This window comes from Aplysia californica, unplaced genomic scaffold (genome assembly GCF_000002075.1).
Source record: "Aplysia californica isolate F4 #8 unplaced genomic scaffold, AplCal3.0 scaffold01000, whole genome shotgun sequence".
Classification (NCBI taxonomy): Eukaryota; Metazoa; Mollusca; class Gastropoda; order Aplysiida; family Aplysiidae; genus Aplysia; species Aplysia californica.
The window spans coordinates 76,934-89,060 of record NW_004798270.1 but is presented as its reverse complement, the minus strand read 5'-3'; the positions used below and the strand labels follow the sequence as shown (position 1 = coordinate 89,060).

The following is a 12,127-nucleotide window of genomic DNA, read 5'->3' as shown; positions in this document are numbered from 1 at the left end:
GAGGGGGGCGGGGGTGTTCTAAACTGTGTTAAAAAGAGTGTAAAAACCTACCTTCCTGGACCACTCTTCTAGCTTGGCGTCCAAGGCCGTGTGTACACACAGAATGGGCACGTGCTGGTCCAGGGTCTCGATCTCAAAGTACACGTTGATGTCCTGGACAGTGACCTTGAGGTTCTCTTTGGGCACGCTTGTCGGTCGCAGGTGGTGGACGATGTTTGCCTGGTCCGCTGGAAGGCGGTGAGGGGGTGGGTTAGGGTGGGTATATGAGCTAAGGGAGTTAAAGAACGGGCTATGGCAAGCCATGGGTAATGAGCAATTCACAGCACCAATTTTGTTTATTTGTTTGAGGAAGAAGAAACACGATAATTGTATGGAGTAGGCAAGACAGACAGATGGACAGACAGACAGACGGACAGACAGACGGATGGACCGACAGACAGACAGACAGACAGACCGACAGATGGACAGAGGGACGGACGGTCGGACGGACGGACGGACAGACAGACGGACAGAGGGATGGACAGTCAGACGCACGGACGGACAGATGGACAGACAGACAGACAGATGGACGGACGGACAGACAGAAAGACAGACAGACATAAAAAACAGAGGAAAAGAAAAGAAAATGAACCAACCAGTGGTGTCCTCCTATCATTTGCTGACAGAAAGAAATCTATACAAATATTCCGACAGACAAGACATTTCTCGGCCTAAAACTTACAACAAATGAAACATTATGTGAACTTACGGACATCCTTGAGCCAGCGCTCCGAGGTGACCTTGCTGACCCCCCACAGACTCTTGACGTCGACCTCTGGGTCAGGTCGCGGGGTGCTTGGCTTGGGCTGAGGGCGTGAAAAGGGGGGGGGGGGGGTAGTGTGCAATTACAATACTTATAATATAGTTCTGCACCGAAAGCTTATTATTATAAAGCTTGTAATAAAATAAACAGCAGCTCGGGAAAGATCAAGTTACCATCTTCTGTTCAACATTACAAAATAACAACAGTGATAGTAATATTGATAATAATAATAATGTAACGAAATTGATGATAATGATAACAAATTGCAAATTGCGTTTGTCCAGCAAACATCCTTGCTTGAAAGAAGGCTCTTATGTAGCTTAACAGTTTATCCATTTTCATAAAGAGAAATTTACTGTGGCATGGTAAACACACATGCACACGTACATAAACATACACTCACCTCTTTGCCATCCACCCGCCACATCTGCACCACATCCCAGCCAAGCTGCATCAACGATGCTGACACAAACACACACACAGACAAACACTCTTTCTTTCTCTCTCTCTCTCTCTCTCTCTCTCTCTCTCTCTCTCTCACGCCCCACATACCCACTCATACACACACACACTCACCTCCTTTCCATCCCCCTGCCACATCTGTACCACATCCCAGCAAAGCTTCATCACCTACACACACACACACACACACACACACACACACACACTCTTTCACTCTCTCACCACACACACACACACAGACACACACACACACACATACACACTCATACACACCCACACACACTCACCTCCTTTCCATCTCCCTGCCACATCTGCACCACATCTGCACCACATCTCAGCAAAGCTGCATCACTGACGCTGACACAAACACACACACACACACACACACACACACACACACACACACACACACACACACACACAGACACACTCTCTCGCTCGCTCTCTCTCTCTCTCTCTCTCTCTCTCTCATCCCCCCCACACACTCACCTCTTTGCCATCCCCCTGCCACATCTGCACCACGTCCCAGCACAGCTGCATCACCGATGCTGACACAAACACCTGCACCTTGCTCATCTCCACACACATCTCAACCGCGCTGGTGTCCAGGTTGACCTTCTGAGTGAACTCAAGGTCACAGGGCAGCAGAACCTGTGGCAGTCATTTTGATTTATTTTCGTTGAGCATAAAAAACAAAGAACATACTCATACAAAGAAGGGGGGGGGGGGAGGAAGACTCATACTTTCAGTTAAACCTGCCTTGGCGCCAAATCACCATCGTGAGCTAACTACCGAGTTAAGATAAGATGGTAATATGCTTTATAGACCCTCCAATGGAAAAAATTGAAGATGCTTTAACCACCTTCTGCGACATAAATATAAATATGTAATACACATACAAGCATATAAACACACTAACACATGTGAGGCTTGCTGACAAAATGAGTTAGTTTTTGCGAACCATGAATGGAGATGTTGGCTGAAGATCAACATATCAAATTATTTTTAACTGATGCTTTCTTTAAATTTAACATGTCTTTTATCATTTCATATAATAAACTGTAAAAACTAAACTTACAAATTTCATGCATCTATGTCCATAGAGCTGAAGTCTGAGAAATAACTCATTTTGTGAGCACGTCTCCTATACTTGCTTGATACATACATCATTTGCTTCTACAAAACAGCTATCCTATTCCATTCATAGATATTTGACTGGGATGAAGTAGGCCTAACTACCTCGTACAGTGTTCCCCACCATATTCAGTCTAGACCTGATCACAACAAAAACAGAAGAAATATCAGTGCATGTAACAATCTCTGAACACATCCTAGAGAGCTCGCTATTTCAGCATTGTCTAAGTGGGCAGCCCCGGTCACTCACTAAGTTCCCAGAGGATGAGATTTTCTGTATGTTCATCCACGTGGCGACCTTGAGTTCCGTGACCTTGGCCCAGACTGTTTGCTTTATCTGGTCTGTCTTGTATTCAAATGCAATGTCAGACTGTTGAAGAACATGGATTAAATTAGAAAAAAAAAATTGGCATTTTCAAAAGGTATTAGAAAAAAAAAAATCAACCATCAACGAAGTCCTTCCAATGAAATACATTCAAAAGGGAAACAAAATGGTGATTAACAATGAAAAGAGCAGTCATTTTATATTTTGTCAAAGTGTGCAAATGTATGTGGTGCAATAAGGAAAGAACAAACAGTCATACACAAATTTAAATACTGATTTTTAAAACTACAGCAATTCAGAAGCATGTAACGTTCAAAACTGTCAGGCTTTTTTGTGTTTTTTTTGGTGGTGCTTTTTTACACATAAAGAGTCGTCACTGAAAGAACAGAAATGGCAACCACAAAACAAAATTGCAGTGAGTTAATCCAGCCTGCTACAGGCCCTTAGATTCTGAAAAACAGAATGAAACAGTTACTTTCTGTTAAGTTTTTTTTTCCGTGACATTTTTCCTGCTATAGGATGCTGTCCTCATATGCATTCTCGCATAATGATATGACTCTTTCTCTACAAACTCCAAAAACAATTCTCTCACACTCACATATAAAATGGCTGCCCGGCTGTTCGCCTTCGTTGGATCGGCGTACAGAACAATCTCTGGCTGTTTCAGACTCCCAGATACGGTGAACGTCGACTGGGCGGGGCCGGGGGAGGAGCCTGGCTCGTCAGACGAAATGATGGGCTGGGCTTGGTAGTGAGGGAGGGCTAGGCTCCGCCCACCGGGCGTGGAAGGGGAGGTCACCTGCTGGGACTTCTGGTTGACCGTCTCCATGGCGCCGTTGAAGAAGTCGAGCAGGATGAGCATGTAGGGAATGTGAACGTTGAGCCGGACCTTCTCTACCATCAGGTCAGCTGGGAGAAAATAACGAAGAGAAAAACTTGTGATTGGGATAAAAAGATGAAGAGGAAACATTCGATTGGGAAAAAAAGATGATGGAATGGTATAGGTTTAACGCCCCTATCAACACTAGTAGATTATGGATAAAAAGACAAATAAGGAAATTTTTGACTGGAATAAAATGAAAAATAAGGACATTTTTAAAGGGATAAAAAGAAAAATAAGGACATTTTTTAAGGGATAAAATGAAAAATAAGGACATTTTTAGCAAAGTGGAAACTTTTGGTTGAGATAAAAAGACAAAAAGAACAACTTTTGGTTGAGATAAAAGGATAAAAAGGAAACTTTTGATTGGGATAAAAAGACAAAGAGGAAATTTCAGCAGGAAGAAAAAGACAAAGAGAAACATTTTTGTTTGGGATAAAATGATAAAGAGAAAAACTTTTGATTAGGATAAAACGACAAAGAGCAAACTTTTTTTTACTAAAGTACTTGATTAAAATTTAGTGCCACATCAGCCAAAAACACTTACAAAGCTGTACAGGTAGACATATTTGTTGGAGTAAAGAGAAGCACATTCACCCAATAATGGCTTTTACCTGTGGGGAAGAAAGCACGACAAAAAGACAGAAATGACACAGGGAAAGAACAGAAGATGGACCTTTCAGTGGCACCCTAACTTCAATCACCGGACAACTTGTATGGGTATTATAATGCTCCATCTTCTAAAGAACCCATACAGCATCTAGTAGAGGCATAGTTATCATTTGTTTGATTGTTTGCTTGCCTAAAGAAAAGCACATTGACGCAATAACGGTCATTTATTGATGGGAAAAAGGAAGACAGACAGAGACCCAGAAACAACGGATGAAAAGTAAAGAAGTTGGACCTACCAGTGACGCCCTCCAACCACCTGCCTTCTTTATCATTTTTGAACAGCAACAAAATAAAAGACAAAACAAAAATCACCTTTCTGGTTGCCGTCGCCGCTTATCTTGTAGATGAGAGACACCAAGGGGAGATCATCAGAGGCTGCGGCTTTTCCTGTGCAGTGCAGGATTCTGAAATAAAAAGGCCCACAGCGAACGGTCAGCTTCTGCATTAAAATCAAACATATTTTTAAAAGTTATCTTGTTCATATATTGTTCAAGGTTCTTTAAGAAAAACTATTGCTAAATTATTATAAAGATTTTGTAGACAAGATATTGTATCAATTTTTCCAAATAAATCAGAACAACGAGCAAAAACGTTTTTGACCAAATGGGAAATAATGGGAAAGACAATAAGGGAAACAATGATTATTATTCAATTGAACTATGGAAACAATTATGGAGAGAATACAGAACTTTTGTACATACTTGGTATGAGAGAAAAAAACATAGAATGCAGTGAGACCCCTTATGAGGAACAAAACTTTAAAATGTCTGCAATAAAACAACACAATTATATCTGAACACTTGGAAAAAAGCAATAAAAAAAACCCCGAACATACCTCTTGACCGCCAGCTGACTGTCAGGTCTGGTGTCCGTGACGTTGAGCGACATGAGCGAGATACTGACACGGATGTCGCCGTCGCTGTGTGACATCCCCGACACATTAACCTTCTCCATGTCCAGGCAGCACAGGCTGCACTGTGTGGCCAGCTGGAAGGGGGGGGAGAAATGTCACACACTTTATACGTCTTTTTGTTTTCGTAAGAGTTTTACGGCACTTGCAACACAATTAGCTGGGCATGGGAAAAAAAGCAAATCAGAGATGGAGGAATGATAGATAAGACGAGATTAATCTTTATTGTCCTGATACTGGCACATGGGTTTTAGTTTAGTTTTAGTAACAGTTTTACGGCACTTGCAACACAATAAGGTCATATAAGTGCCGAAGATTAGAGGTGTTACAAGAGAGTAACAAACATAAAAAAGAAGGAGGAGAGATAAGGACTACAGATGTTAGATAGGAAAGAAGGAGAAAACCACACCAGAGTGAGCACCCACCAACCACTCACTGTCATATGTTTGAGTTAAGCACATCGACACAATAACGGCCATTTGACTCGGTGTAAAAGCAATACAGACAGGCAAGAATAACAGGAAAATATTTATCTATATTGTCTAGACACCGGCACATCGGTTTGGTGTTTCAAAACACACACACACACACACGCACGCACGCACGCACGCACGCACGCACGCACGCACGCACGCACACACGCATGCACGCACACACACACACAGACACACACACAGAGGAAGGGGAAGTACAGATATAGGACGAACAAGTTACAAGTGGCTCACACTCTTTGCCATGCACAGATCAGAGAAATAGCAATGGAGAAAAAAAAGAGAAGAAAAGCACAAGACAATGAAGGAATCACAGCAAAGTGATGATGTCATTCAACCAATCAAAACACTGAACCAATTCCGAGAAACCAAACAGTCAAAAGACGACTAGCGAATCACGCAAAGACACAGACAACTCACTGACCAATCACGTGACATCTAGCAATGATTAATTGTGTCAAGACACGGTGGAATTAGGTGCTGGTCAATGTTTGGGAATATGGAGTTTTTGGTATCATCATAAAGTTTGTTCATTTTTATTGTTTTTGATGAAAATAATGACCATTTATCTTGACTAGAAGTTGAAATATTGGTGATTGAAGGAGGTGGGGGGGGGTGGGGGGTCGTCTGGTTTCAGAGGTAAAATTAGCTAGAAAATGGCTGCCAAAGTTTAGTGACTGCCAAAAGCTTGAGAGTCCTTGGAATGGGGTAAACATATATTTTTTGTGCCTTTAATCAACAATTTTCAGTAAAATCTACACAAAAATTTGTTTATAAATAAACATTAAAGGTGTTGAGCCAAAAAACAAAAATTCAAGAAAAACAGGGAAACCGGCGGGAAAATGTTGTATTTTTCGATTTCATAACTTTGAAGACGTACGATTTCACAGGGATGCCTCACTATTGACCACAACCCACTGACCTCTTTTCCACTGTCCAACCCACTGACCTCTTTTCCACTGTCCAACCCACTGACCTCTTTTCCACTGTCGGTGAACAGCGTGATACACATCCCGTCTAGCTTGAACTGGATAGTGGTCATACTCTTCTGGTCCAGCGATGCGGCACTGTCCGAGGAGACGGCTCCGGCCGAGTGGACCGGTGAGTCGTGGTCAACAGCGGCGGTCATTTGGGCCGTCGCCTGCAGGTTCTGGAGGGTCGGGGACTCAAAGATACCTGGGGGGGGGGGGGGTTTAAAGGTCAAAGGTGAAAAGTGAAGAGTGCAAAATATGAAGAGTGAAACACATTCAGTATCATGGAGAAAAAAAAAGCCCAAGCTACAGGACGACAGGAAATATGAGGAGTTGAGTTTTAGTAAGAGTTTTACGGCACTTGCAACACAATAAGGTCATATAAGTGCCGAAGATTAGAGGTGTTACAAGAGAGTAACAAACACAAAAAAGAAGGAGGGGAGATAAAGAAGATAGATGTTTGACAAGAAAGAAGGAGCAAACCACACCAGAGCACCGCCAACCACCCACAAAGGTGAAATATGAAGAGCGAAAAATGTGAAGAGTGAAAAACATTCAGCATCATGAAGAAGAAAAATCCCTACCTACAGGACAACAGGAAACATGAGGAGTGTCTTTTAAAAATATTCAATACCAAGAAGAAAAATTGCTAGTTTGTTGGTTTAAGTTAGGAGAAGCACATTGGCACAATAACAGTCATTTAAAGTACGGAAAAGGCAAGTCAGACAGACAGGAAGAGCTGAGGGAAAGATCAGACGTAGGTCCTACCAGTGGCATTCCCTCAACCATCAGCACACCCTTGACATGATTGGCTGAAGTAAATTAAATATTCGACGGAAGAGCCATAGGTCAAAAAGTGCAGAATCTAGACAATCATCAATTTATTTGTTTATCTGAGTAAATAGAAAGCACATCGACACAAAGACCATCATTTAGTATGGGGAAAAGGCAGGAAAGGCAGACAGAAACAACAGAGGAAGAGAGAAGAAGAAGGGTCCGGTTTACCAGCAGCAGCACCCTCTGACCACCCAGCACTCACCAGGGCTAGGGGGAGGCGACCCTTCCGTCAGGTTGTAGCGCCACACACCCAGGATCAGCTGGAGATCCTTCTGGAGAATGTACACCTGCAAAACACACAACGCAGACTCTGGACAGTCAGACGTTAAAAATATTGCAGCAATTGTAACATTCTACGACCTCATAGACACAATATAGATCAGTTGTTTTTTTTAAATTTTAAGTGTTACAGCACTCGCAACACAATTAGGTCGTATAAGAGCCGAAGATTAGAGGGATTACAAGAGAGTAACATACACAATAAAGAAGGAGGAGAGATAAGGAGGAGAGGCCACATAAGTGTCAAAGATTAGAGGGGTTACAAGAGAGTAACCTATATACAAAAAAGGAGGAGAGATACGGACAATAGACGTTTGATAGGAAAGAAGGAGCAAACCACACCAGAGCACCTGCTAATCACCCACAGGACAGTCAGACAGTAAAATTATTATTGCAATTGTAATGTTTTATGACCTTAACGACACAATGTATATCAGTTGTTTAAAAAAAATTTTAGTAAGAGTTTTGCGGTACTTGCAACACAATTAGGTCATAAAAGTGGCAAAGAAGAAAAGAAATTGGACCCATTAGAGACACCTTCCATCTGCTTGCACTTATCTCGGTTTTGTAAGCACACAATCACAAATGATAACCAAGCAAGCAGACATTTGAGCAGCTACCTAGACTCATCTTTTGGGTTCCTGACTCTTTCTACTGCTACTCCTGGCTCCTTCTTACTGCTGTCTTTCAGACGCACCCCTGATCTTAGAGTAGGTAAGATCTAACACCTGGCCTTCTCCGATAAGGGTGAAAAAATCCCGGAGGGCCCACGCGCAAGCTGCACACATTAGAGATCCCTTGGCGGTTCTAAAATTGATAAGAATAAACTTCAGCCACCACCTGGGTGAATTTCAAAATTAATTCCTACCACACTGAAAATGCCTTATGTGTCCCGTGTGCTCATATGAACCTTATGCAGTTGCGAGCATCGTAAAATACTTCTCAAAAAATAAAAAATCTCACCTTGACCTTCTCCAGATGCCCCGACACATCCAGCACCACGTTGTTGACCACCGGCTTCATCGCCATCTTCACGTCTGCTCGGAAGTCCAGCGGTTCGAGGACCGTGTGCAGGATCTCTGTGGTGTCTTCCACAAGATTCAGACGTACCCTGCACACAGACAGACAGAACAACAGATGTACAAGCATGAACAAAAGCAAATATATTGAGTGGTTTTTAAAAATGTTTTTGGATGTCGTTTTATTCTTTCTGGCATGCTCCAGATCCTTTAAAGAGCAGGAATGAAGTACAGAAGAATGCAAAGAAGAGTATGAAAAGCCTTAAAACAAAGAGCTTGATCGGTATGAAGGAAGGTAGCGATAATTAAAGAAAAAGAGTACAAAAAAAACCTAACACCAACTGACCTTTGAACCTGCACACGACTGATGTTAATCCTGATGTGGCTCCACTCCTGCTGCATGGCCCCCGACCCCTCTGTGTGCAGGAAGGAAAGAAGGAAGGAAAGAAAGGAGGAAAGAAAGAAGGAAAGAAGGATGGAAAGAAGGAAGGAAAGAAGAGAAGAAAAGAAGGAAGGAAAGAAGGAAAGATGGAAAACAAAAGAAAAGAAGATAGAAAGAAGGAAAGAAAGATAAAGAGAAGGAAAAAAGGAAAGGAAAGAAAAAAGGATATAAGAGTACAAAATACTGAACAGTACAAAAAAACTGACCTTTGAACCTGCACGTGACTGAGGTTGACCCGGATGTGGTTCCACTCCTGCTGCACGGCCCCCGAGCCCTCTGTGTGCAGGAAGGAGTTCCCCACCGTCAGGTCTCCCAGCTGCACAAGGAGAAGCTCTGTGGACTTAGAGTCGTGAGGGAGCAGCAGTGTCGGGGTGCGCAGGTCCACGTTCAGATTCACACGCAGGTTCTGTGACTCCATCTCCGACACCTGTGGGGAAGGGGCACAACTCATTTTTTGTTTTGTTTTTTTAAATGCTTTTTTTTTTTTTTAACTTCAATACACAACTATCAGTATTTATAATATTAGTTTAGTTTAGTTTCAGTAGACGTTTTACGGCACTCGCAACTGCATAAGGTCATATGAGCGCCAGAAGATTAGAGGTGTTACAAGAGAGTAACAAACATAAAAAAGAAGAAGGGGAGATAAGGATGATAGATGTTTGACCGTAAAGAAGAAGGGGAGATAAAGATGATAGATGTTTGACCGTAAAGAAGAAGGGGAGATAAGGATGATAGATGTTTGACCGTAAAGAAGAAGGGGAGATAAACATGATAGATGTTTGATACAATCAATTTATAATATTGCAGGAAATTTCTCTTTGTGAATTTGTGAAGGTCAATATCTTATCTTATCAATTTTAACTTTAATCTTATCTTACCTTAGCTTTAAAAATTAGTAATAGTCATATCTTCCTCTACTCTATCCAGTCACAATGTGGGGTACCTTCTACACTGTCCCATAGCACAACCTTCATGTTCTTTTTGCCATGTAAAATTTCTGAATTCTCTACAAAGTCTCTGATATGATGACAAGCTGGTACATACTGAGCAGTGAGCTCATTCCCATTAGACTGATAATGGGTAACCATTATAAGAGATGTGTAAGCAACTTCAGAGTTCTATTCCTTATCCACTCCATTATATGGGAAGATAGAACTTTAAGTAAATAAAGTTTTCTTATTCATGAATTGTAATATCAATAATCCTTGCTCTGTTATCTTCGTTTATTTGTTTTAGTAAAGAGACGCAAATCGACCCAATAACGGAAATTTGGTGCCGGTAAAAAGTAAGACAGACAGATGGAAGCAACAGAGGGAATATAAAGAAGTAGGACCTGCCAGTGGTACCCTCTAAACACCCACTGCTCTTTTGTGTCTTTAACTATGGCTCAAAAGGAAACTACCTAAGAAGTCCCACAAAATGAACTAGTAACACATTTCTCCCGAGGTAAAAGATCAGGCTGTAAATGCTTATTGCATCAGTTTTCACAATTTATTTCTTAGTATATGAAAGGTTATTCCTTCTTTGTTTTAGTTTTAGTAAGAGTTTTACGGCACTTGCAACACAATAGGGTCATATAAGTGCCGAAGATTAGAGGTGTTACAAGAGAGTAACAAACACAAAATAGAAGGAGGAGGAGAGATCAGGACGACAGACGTTTGATAGGAAAGAAGAAGCAAACCACACCAGAGCACCCACCAACCACCCACTTCCTTCTTTGTAAGCAACCAGTTTTATAATTCTAAATGTTACCATCATCAACTTCGCTCTTATTTAACCTGTTAGTATAAAAGCCAATTCTTTCATCCAAGTTTTCAGTGCCACAAACTTCCAAACCACTCCACTCCTATTTCACCTATTAATTGGTTACAACAAACACCAAACTGAGTAGAGATGAATGACCCAAGCAGTAAACATTATATTGTGATTATAGATGGATGAATGTGCTGAGGTTTGGTAATTTTTTTTGGTTATGATTGCAAACAACCAAGTGATGTTGTGAGCGAGATGAACTTTTTTTTAGCGTTAGGATCATTAAGGGGGCGGGATGAGATGCTTTGAACCGGATTATCTGAGCTAACCCATGCTGGTCAGACAAGAATACATCCCAGCAGAAGGATGGGGGATACAAGTAATCTGTAAAATATCTTCCTGAGATATAACAGCATACGACAACAGTTTCTACAGCAAATAGAATCTTTGAATTGCCATGCACTGATATTTGCTAGCCACTTTCTAATAAATGAAAGAACGGCATTTGATTGTTCCTTTTGAATACATTCCTATATCAAAACGACTTTTGTTCCTTAAAGCTTTAGTTAAACTAATCTGTATCACAGAAACGAATCAGTCTTTCCAAGAACTGTAAACAAAATAATAAGCAAGGTGAATAAACGTAGATACATAACAATCATCAGAAAAATGTGAACTTAGAAAAAAAATCACGGGATCAAAGACAAGCTGTAATTGAAACGTGCTCAAAGATGAGATAAAAGACACTGAGATGAGGAAGCAAACTGTCTGTGAATGCAACGGTTACAAGAAAATACATGAAAAAAAGCTTACGGCTTAATTAACACGTAACATAATAATGCTCAACATTAACATCAATAAACATTCCAAGAGCAAGAAGTACTCAACATTGATTAAAACTCCCCCCCCCCCCCAATCCCAATTCCTACCATAGAAAAAAAAATGATATAAAAAAAAGAAAGGGAAGGAAGCACACCACAGTCCCACTTAAACACAAAGAAAAACAAGTACGAAGAAACATATGGCTGCCCCAGTGAGCTATAAAGGGTCCATCAACTATAATTACTGTGGCATAAGAGCACTTTGATATTGCTTCTGTGCTGTGCAGATCTAAACCAAAAGCCAGTCAACAGAAAAACAGCTTAGAATTA

The 12,127-nt window shown here is 41.2% G+C and overlaps 1 protein-coding gene across 1 annotated transcript in view; it reads right to left on the bottom strand.

Annotated features, from left to right (window-relative positions):
• Window positions 1–12,127, bottom strand: part of LOC101849736 (vacuolar protein sorting-associated protein 13A) — a gene marked incomplete at both ends in the record, with an annotated part of 94,914 nt that overhangs the window by 51,380 nt on the left and 31,407 nt on the right. Inside the window, 11 exon segments of the mRNA XM_013089622.2 lie at window positions 52–227; window positions 749–845; window positions 1,754–1,915; window positions 2,649–2,768; window positions 3,322–3,632; window positions 4,588–4,679; window positions 5,111–5,262; window positions 6,653–6,852; window positions 7,687–7,771; window positions 8,727–8,874; window positions 9,431–9,651. Of these exon segments, the coding sequence (XP_012945076.2) occupies window positions 52–227; window positions 749–845; window positions 1,754–1,915; window positions 2,649–2,768; window positions 3,322–3,632; window positions 4,588–4,679; window positions 5,111–5,262; window positions 6,653–6,852; window positions 7,687–7,771; window positions 8,727–8,874; window positions 9,431–9,651 (1,764 nt within the window).